The 27,926-nt window shown below is 45.3% G+C and overlaps 1 protein-coding gene across 3 annotated transcripts in view; it reads right to left on the bottom strand.

Moving 5' to 3' along the window:
• LOC119434100 (A disintegrin and metalloproteinase with thrombospondin motifs 7) overlaps positions 1 to 23,673 on the bottom strand; it is a 40,788-nt gene extending 17,115 nt beyond the window's left edge. Inside the window, exons 1-10 of one of the 3 annotated variants that reach the window (XM_037701414.2) lie at positions 22,577 to 23,673; positions 20,875 to 20,920; positions 20,152 to 20,223; positions 19,349 to 19,420; positions 14,701 to 14,958; positions 13,091 to 13,834; positions 4,165 to 4,298; positions 3,409 to 3,492; positions 1,641 to 1,762; positions 465 to 514 (exon numbers count right to left, since the gene is read on the bottom strand). In XM_037701414.2, coding sequence (XP_037557342.1) covers positions 465 to 514; positions 1,641 to 1,762; positions 3,409 to 3,492; positions 4,165 to 4,298; positions 13,091 to 13,834; positions 14,701 to 14,958; positions 19,349 to 19,420; positions 20,152 to 20,223; positions 20,875 to 20,920; positions 22,577 to 22,660 — 1,666 coding nt within the window. In that variant the 5' untranslated portion in view covers positions 22,661 to 23,673. The remainder of the gene's footprint in view (positions 1 to 464; positions 515 to 1,640; positions 1,763 to 3,408; positions 3,493 to 4,164; positions 4,299 to 13,090; positions 13,835 to 14,700; positions 14,959 to 19,348; positions 19,421 to 20,151; positions 20,224 to 20,874; positions 20,921 to 22,576) is intronic. The other 2 variants (XM_049658573.1, XM_037701415.2) reach the window with 2 other exon arrangements.
• Between the last annotated feature and the right edge of the window lie 4,253 nt (positions 23,674 to 27,926).

Raw genomic sequence — 27,926 nt, 5'->3', positions numbered from 1 at the left:
ACACGTTGGTCAGGCGCGCGCACGGAGGCGCGCCGGAGTGCAGCACATATCCTCATTCTAGTTGTCCCTCCGCCTGGCGCAAGTGCGTTATTGATATAATTCAATTTCTCAAACTAAAGTGCATCACAAAATTTCTAAAGTCCAACTCACGCACAGCCTGCAGACATGATAACATCGGACTGCAATTTGAACGCAGGAGAACACCTAATTCTGTTACGCGGAAACTCAAAATTACACTAGCTCTGGAGATGAAAAATTTTCTTTGTCGACGCGACGGTGTACACGCACGGACGCAGAAAGTTTGCCGGGGTAGCCATATACAGCTTGGCTGTAAAAGGACTGCAAGTTAGCCGTCCTTATGCCGACGTTGCTCGCAAGTGTAGACAACACGAATATTTTAAGACACACTAATGCCAACCACATTGAAAAGGAATATACAAGCGATGGTCTGCAACATATCTCACCTAAAACGCTTGTATCTTTCTTCCCATCTCTCGCCGCGTGCATGTCCTTCCTGAAAAAGAGGAACATTAGTGGGCTTGAGCGCTCAACTTCTCCATGTTCATGTGTCACGTCTGTTGTAGCGTTTCTCGGAGATAAACTATAAAAGTTGCATCTGATAACATTATTAGAGAAACTGCGAAAAAGGAAGTGCGGTTTCGTTTTGTACAGTTGCGAGAACTAGCCTGAACGCGCACATAAGCAATCCACTCCCATGCAAGCTGTTGACTTTCAGAGCGGAACGTCGAGAACGAGATGAAAGCCTTTGTCAAGCCTTGAAGTGCCTTACGTGCTACGACCTTTTAACGTCACTGCTGTTATTGTTTCAGCTGTTTCCCAGGAGAAATGACAATATTTTTTCGAAAGCTGAACTTGCAAAGATGCGACATCATAAATAAGTATCCTTTGCTCGAGTTAACTTTGGTGTTGTACACATTGTTTTATTGAAGTTCTTGCGACTCTGCGTGGGAAACAGGGGATAGGCGAATTTCATCAAGCAGGCATCAAGCAGGCATCAATCATCTTCATGCAGTGAAGTTGCCCCGCACAAGTTGGTCGACCTCATGCAAGCATCACTTCTCAAGCTAAGTGTCGTGTGCAAATATTGGAGAGAAAAGATTGATGAATGGAGCGTGGCAGAAATGATCGCACTAGTCAGTGCGTACATGCTTTGTTTCTTCTTATACAAACGCAAGGTCGATCATACTGTGTTGGTCAAGCATACTATGTCGAATTGAGGTGTTTGATTTTGCTCTGGCTATTTTGTGTTGTGTTATTTTTCATGAATGGATCATGAAAAGCCTCTGTCATGCTCACAGCCTTTAGCTTTTCATTCGCTCTTTCTGTAATCAGACCTTTTCTAACAGAAAATGACATGAAGTGACCATGAAATCACACAAAATAAAATGAAAAGCGCCCTTGCGGAATTTAGCACATGTCTCAGTTTACAGACTAGTTTAGCAGGCACATTCGGTGACAAGGCAAACTGTGGCATCCTTAGAGTTACGGAGCGGAAAACTCAAAGCGAGATCTCAAAAAAGGTGCAACGTCGACAAATATACTGATTATTTGCAAGTGACAAAAACAAAAATAAAAAAGAAGGCAAGGTTGGCGTAAAAAAAGAAAAAAGAAAAACTTACCCAGTGAGCAGCAGTGCCACGTCCCAGTGTCCCGGCTGGTCGTCGTGCGCGTTAGTTCTTGCAGTGAAGTTGCTAAAACCCTTGAGCAACTTGTCAGCCTCGTCCGACTCCAGTTGCTGGTTCTGCACGCAATTTTGTTTGTCTATGCCGACCTCAGAAGCATTACATATCCATAACGTTAAAACTCTCATTGTCTTCTAAGCTGCTCTCTGTCACCCTAAAGTAAGAACCTTAGGCGATTTTTTCGCGAGTCAATAGTTCTAAACAGCCAATTAAAGTGATCATCCAGATACTGTTCGAGACAAATGACTTTCCTATGGATCTCCAAGTAATACGTATCTGGCGCCTGTTCAACCCGTCACTGCCTGCAAGTATAATCTCCCTACTCCATCTATTACACACTGTAAAACCTGTTCTGTTCTAGTATCCTGATAGACGGTTACGTTAATACGTTATATGTTCTACGCATTGAATGAAGTTAATCTTAACTAGGCTATAATTGTCACAAAGTCGTGCATGGTTCATCTTTACAATGCTTCTTCAAAGACGAACGGTAATGAAAAACAAATACGAGTGACGGGGTGGACTTACACGAAAACGCACACATGTAATAACAGGACATGACAAAAGTGAGCGCGAGAGCAGGAACAAACAAGAGCACAACTTGCACAAACAAACTCTGGTAAAGGCGAAGCGCAAGTTTGACAGCAGCAGTACATTTGCAAATACAGATAAGTTTGAGCAGTTTGCTGGGCAATGTACACACTTCATGATATGGGCTCAGGTGCAAGCGGAGATGGTCGACGTCGGTGTAATGCTGAACTCAGTGAAGAAAGGCAATGGTTGGACGCCCTTTCGGCGTTTGCCCCCGTTGGCGCTTGTACACGGCGTTGGAGACGCTAAGTCAGCCCGGGTTGGACGCCCTTACGCGGTTCGCCAACTGAAGTCTACGGGAAGGAACCGGATGAGGTGTCTGAACGCAGGCGTGAGCCTGAAAGCGACATCAGACCAGGAACTGGGCTCGTAGCTGAGCTGCTACCACACCTTGGACACCATCTCCTCCATTCGCAGCCTCTGCCACTCTGGCCGTCTCCCTCTGAGCCATGGTCTCGCACGAGGCGTCTCACGCGCTGCTTCACCGTATAGCACGAGCTTCGTTCTTTTTGTTTCACTTTCGTTTGCTTTTCTCATTTTCCCGATACACTTAAACACAGACGGCGTTTGAAATCGACCCACATCAACCGACTGAGCTTGCGTTTTTGATCTGCGCGGCCACCTCTGAATATTTGCAAGTCGTGCCTATCGTTCTTCGCCCCGTCGCTAGTTACACGAGTTCCTTAGCTTCTTCTATAATTTTACCCGCCACGGTGGCTTAGCGGCTACGGTGTTCCGATGCTAAGCACGAGATCACGTGAAAAATAAGCGTTCGTCGCCTAATGGTTCGGACACCGGGCTGTTGCGCTGGCGAGCCGAGGTTCGAATGCCTTCGCCTTACGCGCTTCTTTTCTTTCTTTAAGCGGGGTTGAATCTACTCGGCAACAACCCGACCAGCGACCGAGCGACCCAGGTGAAACGATGGGACGGTAGGCAAAGAGAGCTTCGCTTTAAAATTCAAATGAGTAACCTGCAGTGTTAGCCAAAGTGGTCGCCCCCAATACACATTAACAACGGTGCGCGCTATCACAATAGGAAACACAACAGTGTCTATGCGTCAAAAGCCGGCTAGTACTTCTAATTGTCATTGCGAAGTGAAGGACAGTGAACTTACCGCTCCTACTTCAAGCAACCTAAGTTCAGTGATGATGATGTGTAGAGGAGTTTTCAGCCAAGGTGACTTGTAGAAGACCTGCACCTAAAGAAGGTAATCAAAAGAAAGAACAAAGTAAACGAGTGTAAGGACTATCGTGTTTGTGTTGATCATAGCTCACACTTAAACGGTAATAATTCGGAACCTATAACACTCGATGTCTGGTTACTTGATTTAATGTTTACCTATTACCGATATAATGTGCAGCTAATAAGATTGCGCACGCAAATAGTGCATCGCCTTCTGAATGTACGCGAACACCAGTAGTTATATTAATGCGTGTACACGCATACACAAATACTGGACGGACATGATGCGTGAGATATTGTGTTTCTGTTAACGTTGTCTTGCTTTTAATATAATGTTTGTATTGTGACACTGAACTCGGCGTGCAATGAATGTGCTCAGCAATACGGTAGTGATTCTGAGTGTTGCCTGTCACTCAGAGCACACGCTCGCCAATAGACAGTGAAACCATTCACTACACTTTCAGCAGTGTAGTCACTGTCACTACATGGCTACAATGTACTGCTATGGATTTTTATCCGAGGTAATTTCCGTCCCCCTCCCGTCCCCCTCCCCCATAACACTGAAAAATAAAGGTCTTCTATATGTTATTTGAATCTCTATAATACGCTGTGATACTGCTGTTGGCCTAATAATGAAACCCTTAAACTGTTGCATGTATGGCAATTGACTGCTTGCAGAAGTTCTCACCTGTGAAATGATGGTCTTAATGGCATCCTCAAGGCTGCTCGTGGAGCCGAGTGCTTCTATGAACGACCTTTCGCTGTCAGCGTCGTAGAAGACTGCCATTTCCATGATCAAGCCGGGAGGGTTGAAGTTGAATGCTGCATGGTTGACGGAATGTCGGAAGAAACGAAATGCTAGTGATCAATTGGGGTCGAAAGGCAACGAAATATTTAATGTCATAGAACAAAATGAAAGATGAAGAGGTGCCTCGGTCCACTGAGAAAAGACAGAAGGACTCGTTTTCGTCGATGAAATAGTGACCATTGCTGGCAGATCGCCTATGCCGTATATTGTAGGATGTAGCAACGCTTGAATTGACGTCTGCGTGCTTTTTTGGTGCCAGAGCTATAGCCCGCGTTCAATTCCTGCGCTGTGTTTCACTTGGAGAAAAAAATGCACCGACGATTACGATACTCCCTAATGCGAAATATCAGCGCAGCTTTTAATGTGTTTTCAATTCGCGATATATTGAGGTGTTGGCTGCGCTGAGCCTCTGCTCGGGCAGCTCGTTTAGCAGCAGCGGCAAACGAAGCACTTCCACCGGTTGCGTCACTCATTCAGTCAGTCAAATAACTTTATTTAAAGGCCCTGCGAGTTTGTGGGACGGGCAAATGGTCCCGCCTAGGTGACGGCCAGGAGCTCTTGAGCCCTGGCGGCTTCCTCGGCCCGCTGGACAGCCCAAAGTTGATCGTCTAGGGCAGAGCTGAGCAACACAGTCTCCCAGCGCACGCGGAGGCGATCGCGAGAGGCTGCATCCCAATTATTGTTTGTTATGCCTCGACATTCCCATAGCATATGTTCCAGATTGGCTCTATAGAACCACAGTTTTTGCATTTATCTGTCTTGCACATGTCTGGGTAAATGAGATGCGAGATCGCCGGGTTCGGATAAGTTCTGGTCTATAATTGCCGCCATTCGATAGACTGCTTTTTGCTGAGCTTTTGGTAAGGTGGTGGGAAAATGCACCTTTGCAATTTGCAGCGTTGTGTGATGTCATTAAATCTGGTCATACGATCCTCCCATTCCCACTCCGCTCCATCCTCGTTCTCGGGAGACGCTAAGGTACCGGCCCTATTATCGGCCGTCACTCGGTCCCTAAGGCCTCGAGCCACGTCATGCGCCGTCTTATTATTATTGCTGTCTCCTGGCGAGGTGGAGGTGTGAACGGGTGTCCATATTGACACGTATACATGTTTATCTTTCACCGGTGGCCGCTTTCCACCGGCTAACAAATGCTATACGTTATCGCTCGGCGCAGGACGCGCCTGTATCAGAAGTTTCTAGAACGTTATCGATGCTTCTTTCCGTTGCCTGTTTTCACCGACGCTTATGTTATCTGATTGTATGACCGACGCGAATTGTCTAGAACTTTCTGGAAGACACGCGAGCATCAGGGATAAATCTGGAACCTTCGATGACTCAGTTATAAAAGCCGACGCGCTTCGCCGCTGATCAGATTTTCGACGATCGCCGACTGTGTTCGCCGCTATCGTTGTGCTTTGAGTGTAGCTTGTTTTTGTGGGCACAGGTTCGCCCAATAAACAACCAGTTTCGTCATACACAGTTTTGAGACTGTTTTATTTACCGTCACTACTACGTGACAATATTAAATAAACATAATTTTCTTGACTTTTGGTACCTGCCATTAGGATTCGTAGTGCTTCAGGAGAGATTCGGCCATTAGCGAAATTTCGTACTGCCGCCCGAGAGTCACTGACTATTACGTCCGTTTCAGTCTGTGATAGTGCTAGCACAATAGCTATCTCCTCCGCAGTCTCGATGTTTACTGTGCTTGCCGTAACGCATGTCTTGCACTTCTTTTCATGATCAATTTACTATTCTTTACTATTCTTTACTAGTCTTTACTATTCCCAAATTTCTTTTGTATGACCATTGCTCTGCTTTCTCTTCTGCCTTTATGGTACACGGGATGCATGTTCTTTGGTAATGGGGGAACCAAAGAACATGCATCCCGCGTCACTCATTGTTCGGAAAGAGAGCGTGAACACAGGAACGCATGGCTCGCGCGGAGCGCATTCTTTGGCGGCGACTGAGGCGTAGGCAAAGTGGCGCATGCGCAGTGGGTCCAAAGCCAACGCCAGCGCTAAGGCATGCGGACACGCGCGCCGCATGCCTTAGTAATATACAGTTTTAGTTTAGCGTGGTTACCAGAATAGCGGGCGTACCGGAATAGCGGGATCGAAGTGCGCATGAGCAGAACGCTAACCGACCCATACCGTTTACCGTGCGCACGCTATTTCTCAGAGTTAACGTTACCGTGTTAGCGTGGTGTACTTAGTGTACGTAAAACATGGCGGCAGTCGCGGTCGCCCGCTTCGAACTGAATTTGGCGTTGTATTTGTAGAATTCACTTCGTTCGTAGCAAATCACTCCGTAAACGGCTTTTGCTTAGTCTCATGCCGCTTCGCCGAGAGAGTGTTATGGCTAATCTTGAGGAATTTTCGAGATCGCTTCTCGTTTCGAACGCGCCTAAGCCTAACGAGAGAAATTTTTTCTGAGATGCGAGCGCCATCTGTCGCTAAAGTCGGGAGATAGCGTTTGACAAACGTGGCGTTTGACAAACGCCTGCCCTGCGTCAAAAGGGATCAGGACCACACACTTACTCACTTACTTACTTACTTACTATAGGCGCGACGACGGCATATGGCCTCTGAGATGGGAGGATTTCGGAGGCTATGGTAGACAGCTTGTACTGCTTGTCTGGTTCGTTGCAGATCGACGGACATGTGAAGTAAAAATACAAAGCGCTCCTGGCTTCCATTGCGCTGCCTATCGCACTTTCCGGACGCACATACACATAGAATTAGGTGCTCTGTGTATGCGAAATTCAAAGCGTAATGGAATAGCGTCCCGCACGTAAACTACGCTATCACGCTATACTAAAACTCTCTTTCTGCAAAGTTCGTTTGCGGAACGGTAACGCTATTTCCCGTAACCCCGCTATTACGCTAACGCTAAACTAAAATTGTCTAATAATGTCATGGCGCCATTTCGTAGCGGGTCGCCGCCTTGGAGCACGTATCGTGCGGCGCTCCGCTTTCCTCCTCACCTTTTCGTCATACTCGCCTCTTCTCCTTACGTTTCCGCTGCACCCTCCTCCTCCGCTTTCTTCCTGGCGCTCTCTTCGCTATCGCCGTCTTTCATACTCCGCGTTCCCCTTCACGCTCTCTTCGCTAACGTCCTCTTTCATCTTCCGCTGCGCTTCGCGTTCTTTCTTTTTTTATTGCGATAGCAATTATATGGACACTTCCACCGGATTTCTGCCGTTGGCGTCGCCGTCGCTGTGAGGTTCCCTATAGATAAAATCTTCGCCGTGCGCCGTATGCCCGAGCGGAAGCGTGCGGGGACGCGCGCTATCACGGAGAGCGAACGCACTCATCTCCCACGCGCAAGCAAGGAAGCAGGAAGCCAGCGCCGGAGGGAGGGGGGGCGCACTTCTACTCCGCCAACAACCGCGCTCGTCGCTCGTCCGCACCGTCTCTTATCTCCACACGGCTCTGACCTTTATGCGCCGTGCATTCGCCGCTCAGTTTCCGTTGAAGCGATAGACCGCACGTACCTTCGCCGGCTGCGGCGTATGCTTGCTGCCAGCGTTTTGACAGTCGTTGTCTGCAGTCATTCAGTGTGATCTATTCGTGTTTGTTTGTGCGCGCTCACACCACGCTTGTTCATTCAGTTAGTAATAGTCGGGCCACATTTTCCAACGCACGCTACACATGCAATGCTGCCCGGATCGGCAGTGCAGCGCTACAGGTGTGTCCCTTCGCACGCGCTGCCCACGGGAAGCGCTTCTCATCAACACCACCGTTTCACACGCGCCTTCTCGTGGTCATCGAGTCTCTCTTCATGTCGGTCTACTTACGCCGCAGCACACCTGCTTACTTAATCAGCTCATATTTACTACAATTCATATTGCTACCAAAGCCGCTCACCTTACTTCGTATGACATTGCTGTGTTGCTATCGCATTCATTGCTTCGCCCTTAGGGCGAAACTGTGACATTTTTTTTTCATCCTACTGTCGCGAAGAGCGTATGCTGCGGCCGACCTTGAGGAATGCCGAAACGGGTTTGAACGAGTGTATGCACGTGTAGCGCGGTCGCTCCACGCTCGGCTGTATCCCTTTTTTTGGTACGCATTCCTTCATCCCCTGCGCAGAAACCAGGCCAGAACATTCTAGCTGAGACCAACCTCTCTGCATTTCCCCTAACATATTCTCTTGTTTTGCGCGAATGTAAAACCTGTTTTATTACCGACGAAGCAACTACATACCGACGAAGCAACTTCATAGTTGTTCGTCCACTTTCCGCATTTCCATCATACATTTTAACGTACGAAGCTTACCAAAAATTTTGATGATATGGTCAATTTTCTTACTTTAACCAATCACCACTTCTCACTCATATCTCTATCAGAAACATGGCTATCTGCAGCTGATGAAAACCTATTTTCCATACCGGGCTATCAAACATAATTTTCTCATCGTCTGGCTGACTGCCACGGTGGATCGGCTATATTTATTTCTAACACATTATCACGGCAGTCACGCCTGCGTTCAAAGCCCAATACATCGACAAGTCGCTTGACCCCACCTGCGGAACTTGCACCACGGGTGCGCCAGCCACAGCCCACCACTTGCTATGGACATGTCCTGGCCTGTCATCACTGCGAAGAATCTGCCTTGCTGGGCTGCAGAGCTCAGTCGCCACTCTCAATGACTGGATCCTTCCTAAAGGGACCCCTCCACACCGCAAAGCTATATATGACAGCTTGCTCACCTACCTTATAAGAAGCGAAACCATTAACTTAATCTAGGCACCTCACCGGAAAAACCACTGGGGTTGCCTTTTCATACAAGTACAATTTTCTATTTTTTTTATGACTGAATAAACGTATTTCTCTCTCTCTCTCATTATCATATAAACGGCGTGCTGATATCACATTTTCCATGGCTAAATGCGAATCAGTTTGGCTTGAATTTGACGATGACTTTCTTCCGTCTAACAAAAGAACTATCATTGGTTCAATTTACCGTTCCCCATCATCATCTTATGATGACTTTTGTGGTGAACTTGACAGTATACTCGACTCGTTTGTTACGAAAAATTATAATGTAATTATTGTAGGGGACATTAACATTAACATCATAAATATCAATAATAGTTCCCGTGTAAAGTACTCTAAGTGCTTCAGTGGACATGGTTTGGATTCTCTACTGGATTCGCCGACGCGATGTGCTCCTTCCGGTCGGAATACGCTTATTGACCACATACTCAGTAACTTCATGTCTGATCAAAAATCTGGTGTGGTGAATTTTAATCTGACGGACCATTATCCGGTTTTTCTCTTATTGAATACTCAAAATAAACGTAAAAATAAAATGGTTAATAAGTGTTCTTTTGATTCTGTGAAATTTGTGGATATGGTATCCCGCTCTGACTGGGGGCTGTTATCTGAAGAGTCATGTGTTACCAAAGCAATCATTAATTTGACTGAGAAACTAACATATATCATAAACTCATGTACGTCTGTATCCTCCATATCTCGTTGGTATTCTACCCCCAGAAACCCGTGGATCACTAGAGGCCTACTGCGAGTATAAATAAAAAAGATAATCTTGACAAAAAAGTAAAACTCCAGCCATTTAACCTTGCCCTAAGGGCCCGTTTTAAATTGTATTCACAAACTCTCGCCGTCTTACTGAAACAGGCTAAAAGAACCTACTACCAAAATAAAGTGCTCGAAAATGGGAATGACTGCAGAAAGAATTGGAACGTAATAAAAGAATTTTTAAATCTAAATCAACAGGAGGCGCTTGTAACAGAATTTACGGACGGCACGAGCACTATAACTAATCCTATAGCTGTCGCCAATTCTTTTAATGAATCATTTTTCAAGATACCTGCATCTGTTGTCACTTACTTGCCCAGGTTGTCTCGCTCGCCTCACTCTTTTTTCCTAAAACCCACTTCACCAGATGAAGTTCTTCGCACTATAATAAGTCTGAAGACCACAGGCTGTGGCCTAGATTCGATTTATCCATCTAAAATCAAACTTGTAGCACGCGAGTTATCTTTTGTTCTTTCTGATATTATTAACACTGCATTTCGTACCGGCGTTTTTCCAACGAGTCTCAAACAAGGAAAAGTAACACCTGTATTTAAAAAGGGCGATCAACATGTTTTTTCTAATTATCGCCCTATTACCATCCTCACATTTTTCAGCAAAGTAATTGAGAAGCTCATTGATAATCGCCTAACAAAATTTAGCCTTTTGACACCTAAGCAGTTTGGTTTTCGTGCTAACTTCTCAACCGAATTAGCGTTGATAAAACTAACTGACAGCATAAAGCAGTTTATCGATAATGGGCTATGGGCAGGGGCGGTATTTGTTGATTTAACTAAAGCTTTCGACACTAATAACCATCCCATTTTGTATGCTGAACTTGAATCCCTCGGAATTTGTGGGCCTGCTTTAGCCCTTTTGAAAAGCTACCTTACTAACAGATCCGAGGTTGTTAGTTATGGAAGTGTTTTATCAACTCCAATAACAACTAACCAGGGCGTTCCACAAGGATCAATTCTGGGTCCTGTATTATTCCTTATCTACATCAATGACTTACCATCATCACTTAATTCTTCTGACTGCATCCTCTATGCTGATGATACAACCATATTCATTAGTGATAAAGACATTAACAGTCTACTAAGAAAGTTAAACGCCGATGTCACGAATCTTGTTAACTTGCAAAATGTAAACCCTGTTAAAACAAAGTTCATGTTATTTCACTCGTCCCAAAAAACGCTTACAATAACCCCTGAACTATACATCGACAACTGCGTCATTCCTCCCTCTAATTGTATTACTTTTCTAGGTGTTAGATTCTCAGCTTAAATACAACATTCAGATTAATTCTCTTATTAAGAAGATTGCTTTTGGCATCCGCGTGCTCATTCGAACATGACATTTTTTTCAACAACATATTCTAAAATCGCTTTACTATGCTTTCATTAACAGTCACCTTACTTACTGTATTTCATCATGGGGCAACACATACCCCACACACCTGACATCCCTCAATCACCTTCAGAACCGGGCAGTCCGAATAATTGCCCATAGTTCATTCACCGCATCAGCGCCACCCATTTTTCGCACTCTTGAAATTCTAACATTAACCTGCACATTTCAACTCAAACTAGGTCTTTTATTGTTTAGAAGTAGAAACTGTGACATTCCTACTGAGCTACTTCCCCCAACGCTACTTTACAATACAAATAACACACGGTTTTTTGAAAATAATAACCTCTTGCTTCCAAAAGTAAACACTAACTACGGTAAAATGACAGCCTTCTTTTCTGCAATTTCGTTTTGGAATTGCCGTCAAATATTAAATCAAGCCCTTCGCTACACTGTTTCCGTCGGCTTCTAAAACAGTTTTTACTAACAGCATACGTTAACTAATACATATATGTGTATGTGTGTGAGTATATATATATATATATATATATATATATATATATATATGTGTGTGTGTGTGTGTATATGCATATACATTATGGTTTCTCAACTTTTTATTTTTCTCGGTTTGTGTTCCTGTATCTGGCAATTGGCTGTATATACTGGAATATTATTGGCAATTGGCTGTATATACATTAAGTTTGTTGCTGTGTTGAATTGCGCACGGTTGATGTAATGTAATAATTATATTCCTATTCAATTATTCCTATATATATGTTTGAAATTACATATGTATTTCAAAGTAGAATTGTTGTTGCTCTTTTCTGTGTAATCTTCAACTACCGGTGATTGATTAATTACTTCTATTTTGTTTATTTGCATTTTTCCATAATCGCAAGCCTTGGGTGATGTGATATTCTTTTTATTCATTTACCTTGGTTATATTGATTTGTATTTTCCCGCTATTTTTACCTTAGTTGCTAATCGTATGCTCTACATTTTTATGCATGTACTAACAGGAGGTCCCCCTGACAGTTTTTACTTTGGGACTTCCTTCTGTATTACTATTACTTTGTAACTGTTTTAATGTATAATATTAAAATGATTTATATATATATATATATATATATATATATATATATATCAGTAATAAAATATGGATTGATTCAAATACCCCAAAAATATATGTACATTGAGACGTTCAAGCCGATGACGTAGTGCATGTAGCGTCTTAGAAAATCCATTTGGTAAAAATATTAGCTGAAGCAATCTCGTGGATACCATTCTACATGGACTATTTTTTAATTGTAAGCGCCGCGGCCATTGTTATGTTTAACACAGAATATATATATATATATATATATATATATATATATATATATATATATATATATATAGCACCTTCACGAGACAATTCATCCCAACTATAGTGCAGGAAAACCCACGAGAACTTTTTTTTTTTGTAACTTAGTGCTACGGTCTTGTGAATGCCTGCCTTTCCTTGCATAAATTCTCCTCCGCCTTGCGAGTTTCTGCCCTTTGTCATATTTGAATCGCTAATGTCCAAGGTGACCTGAAAATTGTCATAAAGCATTTGGCCTTCTTTCTGCTACATCGCTTTTGTAAAAGAGGTCTGTTGTGCTTCTCTTGTGCACTTTCAGTGGGTGACCAATGGAAGCATTCCACCAGGAGCCAATCTTTCAACAAAGAAAGTTGTGAAGCTAGTGCAGACCGTTGCCAACGAAATGTCCCCTTGTCGAAACCTTGGGACTTGACAGCTTTGCTTGTTCGTCGACTGTTGATAACTTTAAGTCTCCATATTTCTGTGTAATCAATGAAATTGGTCAGTTTTTTTTTTCTTTTTTTTTTGCCCCTTGTCCTTTATAAATCTACGGTAGGTCAGAGAAGCTCACCTTTCATTACTTCGGTATCGGACATTTCCTTCTCAGGGTGCGGGCGGGAAGCGGTTACGGGAGGCGGATGATGATGATGACTCTTTTTTGTCGTCTTGGGTGCAGAGGTTTTTTCTTTGTTACCAGGAGCGTGCGTGTGTTCTCCCGGTACTGATTGAGGTAGCGCGGTTCCTTCACGTTCAGTCTTCGAGCCCGTCGCCTCTTCGGAGGGTGGCCCAGGAAATTTGAAGGTGCTGATGACCGAGCCCGAAGACACAGGTAGAACGTTAGCGCTTTCGGGTTGCCCTGACCCGACCGATGGAACGGAACCGCTTGATGGTTCGTTATCGCCCACCTCCTCCGTCGCGAATCCTACTGCGCTGTTATCATGCGGCTCCGGGACGGGCCCCACCTGTGGCTTGTCTTCAGGCTCCACAGTCGTCTCTGTACCAGGCTTGTGTAGCGGCCACTCGAAGGGGACGTCCACAGTCCATTCTGTAGGGTGTTCAATGGGGTTTTCCGTAGGGTGCGTGAGGATTGTTTCTACAAACTTGGGTTCGGGCTCCTCTCCAGTCCCGGCTTCTGGTCTGCGCGTCGACTTTGTTACAGGCTTGGGTTTGATGACGACCGGCCTGTCCACGTGGCCCGTGCCGGAACTAGGGTGAGAGTCCCAAAGGTTGGTCAGTACTGGCGTCCAGTGCAGCCGGCTGAAGTGTGGCAAGGGCCATTCGAAGCTACCGGACATCGGGTGAACCCTGTTCGGATCTGCGTAAGTTTAAATTTCAGGTTATTGTGGTTTAAAAATAACGTGGTTGCGACGAAATAATGTTCGATTCGAAGCCATCGCAAGTTGGAAGATAGCATCGCGTCTAATAGCGCGAGCGCTTCCGCGTGCTAGCCGCCTATCTGATCCCCTGGCAAGAAAGACGATTCGTCGTGAGACTGGTCAAATGTCAAAGAATTAAGCGACGATGACGAGAAAGACACGTAATTGCGTGACGCAAGAAAAGCTGGGCAGAGCGACTGCACATGGAGATACCCTATTTAGTGTCTAAATTAGCACTTTTCTTGCATTCATTACCCATGTAGGGTAATGATCGAATACCCAACTCTTCCCTAACTGTCATTGGAAACTGGAAACCGTTGTTCGTGAGACTGAGTTTCCGAAACTACAAAATCTCTGAGAATCAATGTGTGTATGGCACGGCTGATAACTACATGTAAACTATGACTCCACGCATTAGCAGCCGATATGTTCTTACTTCTGTTGTTACATAAGCGAAGGGTAGGAAGGCGCCTCTCGTCTCATGACATAGGTATCATTATACCACTATATCGGGTAAAATTCTCCCGGCACTCATGCTAATTCACTTGCCTGAGCACAAGCGACTAGCTGCATGTGAACGCAACCACCTATAGGCTCTTTATTTCAAGAAATTGTGCCTATTCTGCCTGCATCTGAAGACTCTTCCGGCCACCTGCTTCTCTCAGCCGAATGTCTTATTTGCCTGTTAAATTAACGAATGATTTCAGAGGGAGAAAGTAGAAGTTTCCAGGGGACTTACTTTTTCAAAACCAAGATGGTGTATAATAACTAAGCGAATGAAGCGCAAACGGGACACGATACGTACCTGGCCACAACGGCGGCACGTTAGAATTGATTGTGTCAGGCTCGTCATTGAGAGTATTGCCGTCGTACAGTCCACTCAGTGGTTCCACTCCCTGCTGAGGCGGAAATCCTCGGCTCAGAGCTCCCGGTTGTCTCCAGGGGGCGTGACCGCGGTTGTACCCTCCCATAAGAGGAATGTAGGGCAGCAATACCGCATCCCTGTGGTGTGGTGGTCTCCACAGCGGCGGTGGCAGCGTCGGCGCAGGCTTCATGAAGAGTGCTGCACTCGGTTAAAAAAAAAAAAAAAACAGGCATGAGTAAGCCAAAATGTACAGTTTGCACCGATATAAAAGGGAACACCTAAGCTATACTCAAGGAAAGATAACATGCAACTTGCTCAAGACGGAACAATTTTCGGAATTCCTTTCAAAGCACTGTTTTAGGAACCGGCAATATACACCTGAATCATTTTCTAGGGATAAATCGCCCCATGACAGTATCTAAGCATTTTCTTGGAGACTTGATGACGAACCGCCACAGAAGCGCATCACTGGCATTTCGCTGGTGAGCGCCCGAGATGGGGATTTAGATTTCCAGCCACAGCAGCCGGATTCCTTTGCGAATGTCATGCGGGAGCGTTCGTGTGAAAATAATTCAGGAGCCCTTTACTTCAGCGCGTGTATTTGCCGCTAACCGCTGTGAATCGATCTAAGTACTCATCGTGTTAAAGCACGGCTAGCAACGCTGCTTCATTAAAACTTCTCAACAATAAGCAGGCTACTGGCCCACAAGAGTCGACGCATTTTCCCCCAATGCCGGGTAGCCAACTAGATGTATGTCTTCCGGTTAACGTTCCTTGCCTTTCGCATGTAATTTCTCTCTATTTGTGTCTTTATACTAGTTTCAGCCTATAAGTTGAACATGTTCAAACTTCATCCCATTCTTTATCCTATCTGAATTTGTCTCTCATTAAGGGTGGAAATGGGCACGCAGTTGATTAGGAAGGCAGATAGCGTTCTTGCAGAGCGTCTTAAAAAGAAAGAAATGAAGAAAACTACCGAAAAAGAAAGAAAGAAAGAAGTTATGACAGTATGAATAAGTGCCTGTAAGTTGTACAACAGGTGCCCATTAAATGTTTGTTTATTTCTTGAGCAATGCGACCCTAGAAAAAAGTCCTTCTTTCTTCATTGCGTTGTGCCGCGCCGCAGTGCAGTCTGTGTTCGTAAACAAGTTCACTTAGAAGCTAACGTGTAAGCCTAAATGTTTGCTTCGTTGCATAGGTCAGCCTCTCGGCAGCAGAGCCGCCTGAAACAAGAACACTATTTTATTTTATAGTGTAGCCCAACACCAAATCACGCACGCGGCTCATTATAAAATTCAACGTTATAAAGAAACAGACAAAAAGAAACATTATTAGGATATTCGCACATGGGACATTACATCGTCACTTTCCAATTCATTTGCTGCGTTATTTGTGCGGTAAGCTCGAACCAACACATGAACGCCAATTCGTCGTCAAAGGGTGTCCCCAAGCGCGCGCAACTCTCACTTACACAAACAAACAAACAAACAAACAAACAAACAAACAAACAAACAAACAAACAAACAAACAAACACGTACGACACACAAACACGGCACAGGTCTGTGTTGCTCTTGCGTTCTGCCACCTCTTCCATACACCTAACCCCTCCAGTAAAACGTTCGAACATGTGTTCGCTCGGTTCGCAGAAGCCCAACGGAAAACCCTAGTCGACTGCATTAGCCTTTATTGCCAATTAGTACCACGCTTTGGAACGGCACAACGTCAACCTTGTTTGCCTCGTGTGTGTGGGTGTGGTTGCATGCGTTTGTGTGGCTACAGATGCTCTCGCCGAACTCACGTCGGCGCTCACCTAGAACGTGAAAAGGGGAGCTAACTTCCTGCAACAATTTAACAAGGGACTCGAAGGTATCGGTTTCACGCTAGCGTCGTAAACACCCAACACGCCCACATTCGTAAAATACGACCCACGAGGAGTTTTCGGATACTTTCCTGCGCAGGTGGTCCGAAATACTCGAACGGCGTTCTGCTAGCTACATCAGCCGCAGATGTTCGCGGAGCTTCGGCTGGACTGCTTGCGCAACGCCGACGCGAGACGTTCTGAGAGAAGAGAAAACAGTTCGACTTGGCTTGCACACTGGCAACGCCACCTAGATAGCAGAAGGCCTGTCCACTCCACTTTGTGACGTCATTCCCAGAATTTCCATTGTAAAGCCTGGCGCGACGAAAGCGGTGACGTCAAATTCACCGTTGCTTACTTGAGAGCGTCCGCATTAGATTCTATGGCACTCGGGCAAGGCAGTATGACATCATGGATCGGAGTACCCAGAACTTGTGCTATCTAGGTGGTGTTGATACTGCCCAGTTGTATCAAAACGACGGGGAGCGTGGATATGTGGGTAACACACACCCACCGTACGTTGTCTATAACACTATCTTCGCAACATTTCGAGCTCTATGCGATATCCGCAGGTCTCAATGCAATCGTTCCCAGTATTAGAATGCGCGTATAGTTGTCATTGGACGAACGCCCGGTAGCTAGGTCATAGTTTAACCGATCAATGCGTTGCCATTGTATTGAGGAGCTTATTGTTAAGTTCTGGTTATCCTCGCCTTTCTCTTTAATAACTCGATCCTGAAATAATGTGTTAGCGTGTGTCCTTTAGGAAGCTTCCGTAGTCATATATAGCGTGTAACCAATAAGGTCCTAAATACGTATTTAAAAGGCGCATTTATCGGTATTTACGCGCATACGACAGAATATCGAAACCTCCTAGCTCTTTGTTAGATTGTGAGCGCAATTGCGTGCTGGTCTATTTCCTGTATTGACACGCGTGCATAGGTGGGGTTTTCCTTTTGTGTGTTCTTTATAAACTGAAGTTGTTACACAGCGCTCGTCCTACATGTGTCCTTCTCTTAGTGCTTAAGTCGTCTTCCTCGCTGTTTCAAAGTACACGACAGTCTCTCGCATCACGTAGTTTCCTTACGGAAATTGGAGAAGAGACAAATACAATCTAACCTCGACATAACAAACACGGATATAAAACTTTTACCGCGTATAACGAAGTAGACATAGTATTATTATTGCCGATATGAGCCTGTAAGGAATAAGGAATATATGTTTGTGATGAATATCGGATATAACGAAGGCATTTTTGTGTCGGATGCGGCTTCGCAATAACGAAGCTTGACCATATAACGCTCACAAGTGGATGAATGCCCCATCGCAACCCTGCTGGGAGCCACATATACAAAATACGTCCTATAGCTTTCATTCTAGGAACCACTGGCAGCACATTATTAACAAACCGGAACTCACGCACGTGGAAGTATTGCTTGTACTTTTTTTTTTTTTTTGAGGCGTATACAATCACTCCCGGCTTGCTTTGTTATATACTCTATGTGGTTCTCGGGAATGCTCTATTATTTTGTGATCAGGCAGGAGAAAATTTTTCTACGGTGGAAACTTTCAGTTGCTTGGCATCGGTTCCGGCGCAAAAGACACACGAACGTAGAATTTCGCTGGCGTACTTTTCCGCAATACCTATTGGCCTACACATAGATCGTAACGAAATGTGGAGAAGCTTGCTTGCAGGTTCTTTTTGGGGTAGTTTGTTTGGTGTGTCGTGACTTTCTTTGTCTATTCGACTATTAAAAAAAAGTTAAGCAATGCAATGTCACCTAGATACCGGAATCTAATCGAACTTCTTGTTGGGAAGCTAGTTGTTGAAACAAATATATTAGAAGAGGGACTCAAGTTTACACATACACAAACGCTCGTCTCTGTCCATTTCTCTGTGTAGTACGTGTGTTACCTTGCTCCCCTGTTCTAATAGCTAGTCGAACTGCAATTGATGTAATACTGCCAAATGAGATAAGCTAGTTGCTGAAATCTGACTTCTCCACCATTTATGATGCGTGATCAAAACGTACCTGCGGAATCTACTCGACATGAGGATTGGAAAAGAGGGTACTACGTTCTCTTTTAATGAAGTATGCGACGTGAATGGAAGTTAACAGACAAAAGCATAAGAACGCCTGGCTTTTCATGTTCATTTGATGTCGCACAGAGAAAGAACAGTTGAATGGGAAAAGAAGACCAATGATATGTAGGACGTGCTAACAAGTTTTTAGAATGCCATATCCGGAGTCATTTATCAAATTCCCATGTATTTGCAATCGCTTTTCGCTTTTTATTTTTTTTTGCAATCGCGAAAAGTAATGAAGAAGCGTACCTTATCATCGAGGAGTGGCGGATGAATAGTGGCGGTAGCACTTGCATGCTGCAGGCTTGGGCTATCCTTCACAAAGCACTGGCATGCCTGAACCGACACCATTCGAGTGCGAACACGTAGTGCTTATAATTGCCTGAGTCGGCGCGGCCTCCGCCACACTCCTCCCCCCCCCCCCCTCCGCCCCTCTCTCCACATTGGTTGATAGTCTGGGTTTGTGTTGACCATGTCGTTTCTCTTGTGCGCATGTTTTCTTTACGCCTTGTTCTTCTGGTCAAGAATCCACACAACGCATTCTGATTTCTGTGATTCTATCTGCCTTTGCCAGGGTACGGTAAAAATAACAGGGCGCTAGTGTGGTTAATCTGTTGTGGACAAAATGCTCGGACGAACTTACTGTGAATGAAGTGCTGCCTGTCTTTGCCGGATTTTCCCGCTCGCTTGATGGTTTCGTAGAACGAACCCTGGCCTGCGAAAGTAACAAAATATAACTGGGTGTCAAATGACAGGAGTGAGAATTATTTCAAACCACGAGCGCCAAGAAGCAGCACCGATAAATTATACTTTCGAAACAGGAACGCAGCAACCATGCTGCCATCGACGGAAAAGTCAAGGTGACGCGTGCCACCAGTATACTTCTAGCCGTAAATGAGTGATATACAAAAATTAGCCCGTGGGCTTTCACACACATTTCCTTTGACCCACCTAAGATGACGGATTTCAAAACAAGAGGGAGGTTCACAGGAGGGACAGCGACATTCCTTTTTCTATACCACTGTCAGTCACTCCAAGATGGCGGACGTTGCTCTAGAAGTAAAAATAAAGCAGGAACGCACCAGCTGGTGCCGCCATTCGTGCCACCATCTCCTCCTTACAGGCTGTCATCTCCTCCTCGCAGGCGATAATGCCGTGAGCGGGAGGTCGGCCATCTTGTGTTTGGGCAAGCTAATAGTGTGGAGGAGCCTACTTCCAGTATTTCGCAAACACCCTATTGAGCTCACAAATACGTTACATTTCCGATGCGCTAGCACATTGCCAAAGCCTTGATGTGATCGTTGGCTGACCATGGAAGCCATGTTATATACTCCCTCCACCGCTAAGGTAGCTAAGCGGACGCTCATCTAGTCAAGCTCCTTGGTTTCTCTTGAGTCTCTTGTTGAGAAAAGAAAAACAAAAAAAGTTGCGGCAGCGTTAACTCACTGGGGGCAAACTGCTGCTTGTCTTTCCCCGACTTTACCGTCGGCTGGATGGTTTCGTAGTACAGAGCTTCTTCTGCGAAAGTGGCAAAAAAAAAAAAAATATTGCTGTGCGTCAAACGGCCGAGGCGGATACCATTCCAAACTGCAAGTACTGAAGAAAGCATGGATAAATGACAGCAATCAAACATGTATTCGGAAAGCCTTTATGCCATTACTAAAAAGGCCAAAGCTACTTGCAGCGAGTGTGTACTTATGCGCAGAGTGAACTAGAGCACGACAATCTGTATATAAATATAACTACACAGTCCCGTGATGTTGGCGTGATGAATCACCAACTAGATCTCGGTTTCATGTATTACTGCTACGAATGCCGGTGAAGTGGTTCTCTGCACTCAACAACTGATAAAGCAGAATGAAGAACATGAATGTGCATGCTGTAATAATGTATAAATTAGTATCGCAAGAGTATAGCTTAAGCGCATAATCTCTTCAACCCATGCGAACAGCGTCGTTGAAGCCTCCGATATATAGGAAACAAGTACAGGGTTGACTTGAAAAGGCCACCATTGTGTAGCTGCACTCCCAGTGTTTAAAGATTATTGTGTGTTTGTACCAAACCTACAACCACGCTTTAGTTACTCATGCATTGCTACATAGCAAAAGGTGTTCGTTCTAAATGCTCTCTTAAAAGTATTTAGGCATAATGAATCGGCATTGTGCCTACCTGGGATGCCTTCGTCATCGAATAGTCCATCTGCCGCCTTGCGTTGCTGTAGGGTCGGGACATAGAAGCGGCATAATTATATTGGTTAGGCTGTACTACAAAGGAGAAAACCAGGTTTTCATATTTACGAAACTGAAACATGTTCCTGGGGCATAGCACATTTTTATATCGAGCACGAACAGGCTTCTTCGGGATAAATAGAACGCATGCACTGACGTATTTGGTGTGAACGTCGGTGCGTAACTGCTACCATCTTGAAAACATTACTTTCGTGTCGAGAAAAAAAAAAAAAGAACGAACATTTTGAGTATGGTTATAACATACAGCAGCATTTACTTTCGGATTCCAAATATACTGGTGCGAAGGTACGAAGAAAAGTTGGACCGTTTTCAATGCATTGATTCAAGAATTTCTTAACACTGAAAATATTTGTATTGCTTTCGCTGTATCCTAAGGTGTCAGCTTGTACATTGTACTTAAAACAACCCAATTGATCATGGGCGTGCGGTAATAGCTACTATACAAAACCAGCAAGCGTTATTTAAGTAGGCCTGTTAATATCTAGATAATCAAATATCTGCCGTCATGATAGTGGGAAAACAGTACTGTCGTGCTGAACATAATCAAGTAGAAATGTGCTTTTTATAAATTTCACTGCAGCTCTGATTATATTAGTTAAACGGTTTATCACGTAGTAAATGGTCGTAGCGTAGACCCTCCTAAATTGAAGAAAACGATGCTGGTATGTTTACTAAGTGGTCATAAACAACAATGAGCACTACTGAGAAAAAATTAGTCATCGAAGGTCCTGACAACTTGGTGCATATTGTCATCATGCGAATAGCGTGTCTCTGCAACTTGAACTGTGACAGAAATGCTACAAATGGTCGAAACCAACGTTATGATTGAAAGGTATGAAATTTTGAAGTGGGGGGATGTCTAAGGAAGCGTTAAACCTATTCATTCGTATCATGCACTGGCCAGTGCAACTACTCGAACATTACGGATGAAGTACCAACAACGTCGCTACCACAACGATTTAAGTTAAGCGTCTTAAAACAATAATTGCGTTTGCAACTACATCACAAATTTATTGTAAACAGTATGTGTAAAGCGTGGGAAGTTTCTATGAGAGCTACAGTGTGTTTGTGAACAGCCTGTGGACTTACAGCATTGCACTTTTGTCGGGTAACGTTAATAGATTAAAAAAGAAGACACGGAGGCTGTTAGAAGCCTACAGAATGCAATTAGAAAAAATGAAGTTGATTTCTTAAAGTTACCTGTCTACGAGCAGTCCGTACACCTTATTTGGCCAAAAAAGGGCAAGTCTACAAAAATGCCGAGCTGTGTAATCAAAGTCTATAGGCTGCTCACTCGTCTTTCCGCGAAGCGAAGCAAGCAAAATACAACGGGACTCAGAAACACCTGCGCCACGTGTGTGTACGTTTGGTGTGCGCTGTCGGCTACGTGCTGCAGCAACTAGGAGACGCTCATTCGTAATTTAAACTGCTACATCATTGGTGAGGTGCTTCGCTTCAGAAAACTACAACTTCACTACAACGTGACAATAGCAACAGGTTCTTTGCCGTTAATTGTCCAAGTTCGCGTTCGTACGAGACATTATTACGAGAGCCACACTATTCATTCAGCGCTTCTCAAGAACGACGAAAAGGCAGCTTGTTCGTAAAGCGCATGCACTCACCGAAGCTGGGAAAATAAATCCCGCTGACGCCGCTGACACGCAAGACGCTGCAAGAAGCGTCGCCACCATCCAGATTCCTTCCATATCCGACGGTCCTTCACTGCGTTGTCTTTATCCACGCTTGGACGCCTTCGCTGCCTCTCGCGAGACACACACACACAAAACAATCACGTAGTCCACGCCATCACCACGAAAGCGCGCACAAGCGCTCAGCGCCTATGCCGACGTCACAAGCTTGCGAAACGACGCGAGCAAGAGATCGCCCCCAGGTCGTGAGCACAGTACACCTACTCGTCACGAACTTCGCGTCACACTCACGTCCGAGCCGTCATGCGGCCAAACACTTCACACGTCACAACCTATTTGTGTCATAATTCGGGAACGTGATGTAGGCTTAGCCTCGGTCTCGCTGGGGATGCCGTGAAGATACTGAGAGAAAGGGTGCGATGTCTTTGACGCCCAGCCGAACCAAGTAATCGACGAAATTGTACCTCACGAGCAAATATAGCCGCGCCAGTGGTATCTACGTGCCGAACAAAACAGTCCTGGATCAACCTCAGGACAAGGCCCACGATGGAATGTCGGGATGACTACAGTGAAGATAAAGCTGCGCGCAATGTTGTCGAAGTTATTGGCACGGCGAAGAATAAAGCTGTGAAAGGTGAAGAGGCAGCAGTTCTCCGTAGCAAGCACCTTGGACACGCACGCCCACTTATTGTCACACAGCAAAACTCACAGATGTCGAGCCATCGGCACTTGGGTCAGCACGGCATGATGGCACACACAGTAAAACAAGCGCAGGTTGAAGCACGTTGGATGGGAAATCCGAGAGAAAATATAATGTGGCAGTGATGGTCTTCAAAAGTTACAGCCACGATAATCGCGCCAGGAGAGGGCGAGGTCGGTGGTTCGATGACTGCATGACTATGGCGGTTCGAGAAACCGCGCGCGCGCTCCCGCCGTGGCTCATTGGCGACTGAGTGACGGATTCGGCGACGTGCCGAGTTCTCCGGGACGCTTTCTGCTCCGAGTCGGGCGGACGCAAGCGACGATCGGCGGCGCTACGATCGGCGGCCATTCGCCGATCACTCCCCAGGTGTTTGCCGAAGTGTCACGTGATCTCGGGAGCGTTCTCTCGCCTGAGCTGAGCCGTCTCCGACCGCGTGTCCAGCGTGGACTTGCGCAGCAGGTAGACGAAACATTTAATAAGCCCGGAAGCGAAGAAAGAAGAAAACGAAATGAAAGATTCTCACGTCGCACTCAGGTCCGAGGCGTCAAGCGGCCTACGTCACCACAGGCGTCAACATAGCCTGATGAAAAGCTGAACAGTTGGAAAGAAAATAATAATTGAGAAGCAAGAAAAAATGGCCCCGATAATTGGGCCAAAAATGAATTAAAGATGAAAGTATGAAAGGCAGGCACTAAGGAAGAAAACAATGTTAGAAAAACGAACCGAAAGCAAAGCCAAGGGGAAAGAAGGGAAAAATAGAAGGCGAAAATGATCGTATTAACTAATTTTGACACTATGCTGTTTCACGTTATTTCGTTTTTTTTTACTTGCACAGATTGTACGATTGATCTCCATTTCATGGCTTGGCTTGTGCGTGTGATCTTTTATTCAAGCGAATAGCTTACTTTGCCTATTTCGCCCACTTTCATGGTTGGTCGGTGGTTGGCAGTTGGTGGTCGGCAGTTGGTGGTCGTTGTTGCAATGGTCGGTGGTCGGTCTTGGAAGGGTGCATGCTCTGAGACAATGAAGTGGCTTGACGAGTTCGTAGCCGAACGCCAACTGAATAGATCATCGATACGCACATACTACTGCGTGTGAGCTTTTATGTGTCTTTTATGCTACAGCTTCTATGTTGCAATGCCCTGTGGGCCTGTAACGTACTTGAAATGAATAAATAAAATGCGGTAGCGAAGCGCTCGGCAAGGAAAACGTTCGTTCGTGCTATTCGCTTACACTGATAATCATCGTTGATGGTTACTGCACGACATTCTTTTTTCAGTCTATTTTGCCGTTAGCGTTTTGTATCGCCCCTAAAGCCTAGAACGCGGACTGGCAGCACTTAAAAAAAAAAAAAAACAGAACAAAAAACAAACGTTATCATGAAAGGCAAGGTGCTTGGTTGATTCGTTTTCCACTGATTCTTACCCACAGATATTCTCGCGCACAGGCATTCATGAAGTCTCCTGGCAGATAGAATAAATACGAAATATAAGAGTCATTAGTGTAAACAGCTTGACAGGCAACAGGAGCAAGGAGCGACAACTCATTACTGGCGTTTGTGACTCGACTTGCAATTCGCGGAACGTGATAGTCGAGATCAGGAAAAACAAGAAGAAAAAATGACACCGTGTTTTACGGAAACGACAAGGAACCCTGTATATACGTATTAGCGTATCGCAAATGCCAGACTCAATATAGAAATTAGTATCCCGGAACCGTTTTTAATATTATTGCTATTACTGGGCAGTGGTTATTCAATCATCGGAATAAGGGTTACCAGCGTTCTGCTTCCATCGTTATTCGATGGAGGCAGGGCGCTCGTGACTGAACCAATATTGATTGCTTGAATTTGTTTGAGTTACTTGTAATTTCATCATGCGAATTATAGTTTCTTAAGTACTTAGCGTGTGACTTGGTAATCGGAGATAATAGATCGGCGTATGCTTGCAGCTCGTGTAGTATTCCAAGGCATCTATGAAAAAAGAAGTGACTACCGAAGGGCGCAGCAGGAATGAAGGCACTAATTCACATCTCCAAATAGGACGACGGAGCGCCGAACAGCACCGCCTCTCGCTAAAGACAATGTCAGAACACGACATAATCGGATCCTCCAAACCTTGCTGGCTCGCTGTGGAAGGCAGCAAGGTCCAGAAAAACGAATGCAAAATGAGTCTTGAAAACATCGGTGAAATGCTGGCAAAAGAGAACTTCTGTTTTCTGTTAGGCCCGAATACTTATCGGTGGCCAAATTCTACAGCAGGTATCGAAATACGCGCATGTTGAAACAGCACCGCGTCAAGTTCTTGTATTTGGGGCGTATCCGTTCATGCTAATCTCGGAGACAGATATAAAAATAAGTATAACTCGTAACTTTCACTTTTAAATGCGTAAGCATTCCTATGCCAACTCAACGAGCAAACCCATCTGTCCATCCGTCCATCCCTGCGTCACGTAAGACGATCGCTTTCAAGATATAGGGCCCCCAGCAGCGAGCGAATTGACCTTCGCACGGCCTCTCGCTTTAAAGCGAACTAAGCGGCGAGAACACAGCTCACACGAAGCTATCAGCACTCGGCGGACTCTGTACACATCGCAAATCGCTTTCAAGATAGGGCCTGCGCGGCCGCGCCCTACGCCGCCGCCGGAGTGTGGTTGATCACGGTTTATAATGGTTCGACGCGGATGGATAAGGCGCTAAAGATCGATAACGGCTTATAATGATCGGAACGTAATCAATGCACCTGGCACCGCCCACCTGCCGTAGTTTGCTTACGTCATCAATTAACCTTGCCCCGCCGTCCGCAGCAGAGCGCTACCGTTTGTGCTGGTCGGATCAGGTTTCATAACATTGATAATGACACCGGGCTGCGTGGAGATGAGCTAGTGGCACAATGCTTACGCATACTTGGACAAATCTCAGAGCAGTTACGGCGTGAAATGCTTAAAACAGCAGTTGGTGTAAACTGCAGCTGCGGCAAAGGTCGTGACATTGTGAATGCACGCTCAAGAGATCTATAGCGTTCGGGTATAGAACCTACTTCTATTGCATGTAAAGCAAGGCATTTCAATACTAAAAAAAAAAAAAAGAGTCAAAAATGCTAATTTCTATACTGGGTCTGCCGTTTGGGATACCCTCCATGGTTAAAGACAAATCAACGTGATTGTGCACTTGTGCGGTGACAAAGTACGCAGCCCCTTCTAAATCGCCATCGGTCGCAGGATGGAATCCCCGCCGCGGCGGCCGCATTTCGATGGAGGCGAAATGCAAAAACGCCCGTGTGCTTGCGTTGTAGTGCACGTTAAAGAACCCCAGGTGGTCGAAATTAACCCGGAGCCCTCCACTACGACGTGCCTCATAATAAGAACTGGTTTTGGCACGTTAAACCCCAGAAAAGAACAATATATCGTTCGTTTCTAGAGCGTACTGCTTCCATGGAATAAAAAGCTAGTAATCGCAATAATAATAATAATAATCATAAAAAACGCTTCAGATCTTCTAATTTCTATATTGAGTCTATCGTTTGCGCGATACGCTAGGGTTGGCGCAACGCCATTGCGATCGTATACTTCTGCGCTGACAAATTATCGGCCCATTCTGCGATCAATTCGCGGAATTTCCGTGGGAGGAAAGATTCACATATATCCCAAGTATCGTGATTTGGCGTGCGTTATAAAGGGGCAGGTGGCCAAAATTATAGCAAAGTCTTCCAGACCAATCCCCCCTCCCTCCACCCTTCTTCATCTATAACGTCTATCACAACCCGGGTGTTACTTTGAGACACGTGGGTATCGCGAGATATGAAGCGTATACGCTTCCTTTCGCCTGACTCATGTTTTCGCCCTTCCTCAGCGCAGGGTAGCAAACTCGTCTCATCCTGATTATTCTCCCTGCTCCTTTTCCCTTATGATTTCTGTCTCTTTTGCCTCATCGATGGAATGACGCACTTCGCATTTGCTGTCATTCTCTGTAATGCGACTGCCAGTACATTTGTCCAACCATCGGTATCAGTGGTGTAACTTTAGAGGCCATTATTTCGTTCGTTGTAACAAAGCACACAAACGAAGGGCATTTCATTAATGGAGAGACCCGTGACACCTTCGTCACTGTTTGCGTCACCCCTCCCCCTCTCCTCTCTCTCTCACACACACACACACACACACACACACACACACACACACACACACACACACACACACACACACACACACACACACACACACACACACACGCACACACACACACACACACACACACGTACATATAACCCAATGTTGTCAGTAAAAAAAAACAACTAATTCTGATTCGGGAGACGATGCTAGCAGCACAACGCACGCACACACAGCGAAATGCTGTCATTAGAAAACTGAAACATTCTGCCAAAATACCGCGCAGTCCTTGGCTGCGATTTTGTTTACGATAAATCTCGTACGGTTCTACCCGACATTTCTTCTCGCAACTGAATATCACAGTCCGATCTACCGCTCGGTCCACAAACAGACGCATTTCGCTCTTTCTTTTTTTTTCCTTTCCAGGAATCGCCACGTGTGTCCCTAATGCCTGCATTTGTCCCTGCGGTGTGCAACTTGCGTGCGGCCTTTTGTGGCCGAACGCGGTTCGTT

Source organism: Dermacentor silvarum, chromosome 11 (genome assembly GCF_013339745.2).
Source record: "Dermacentor silvarum isolate Dsil-2018 chromosome 11, BIME_Dsil_1.4, whole genome shotgun sequence".
NCBI classification, from domain to species: Eukaryota; Metazoa; Arthropoda; class Arachnida; order Ixodida; family Ixodidae; genus Dermacentor; species Dermacentor silvarum.
This window is presented reverse-complemented; position numbering and strand designations above follow the sequence as displayed.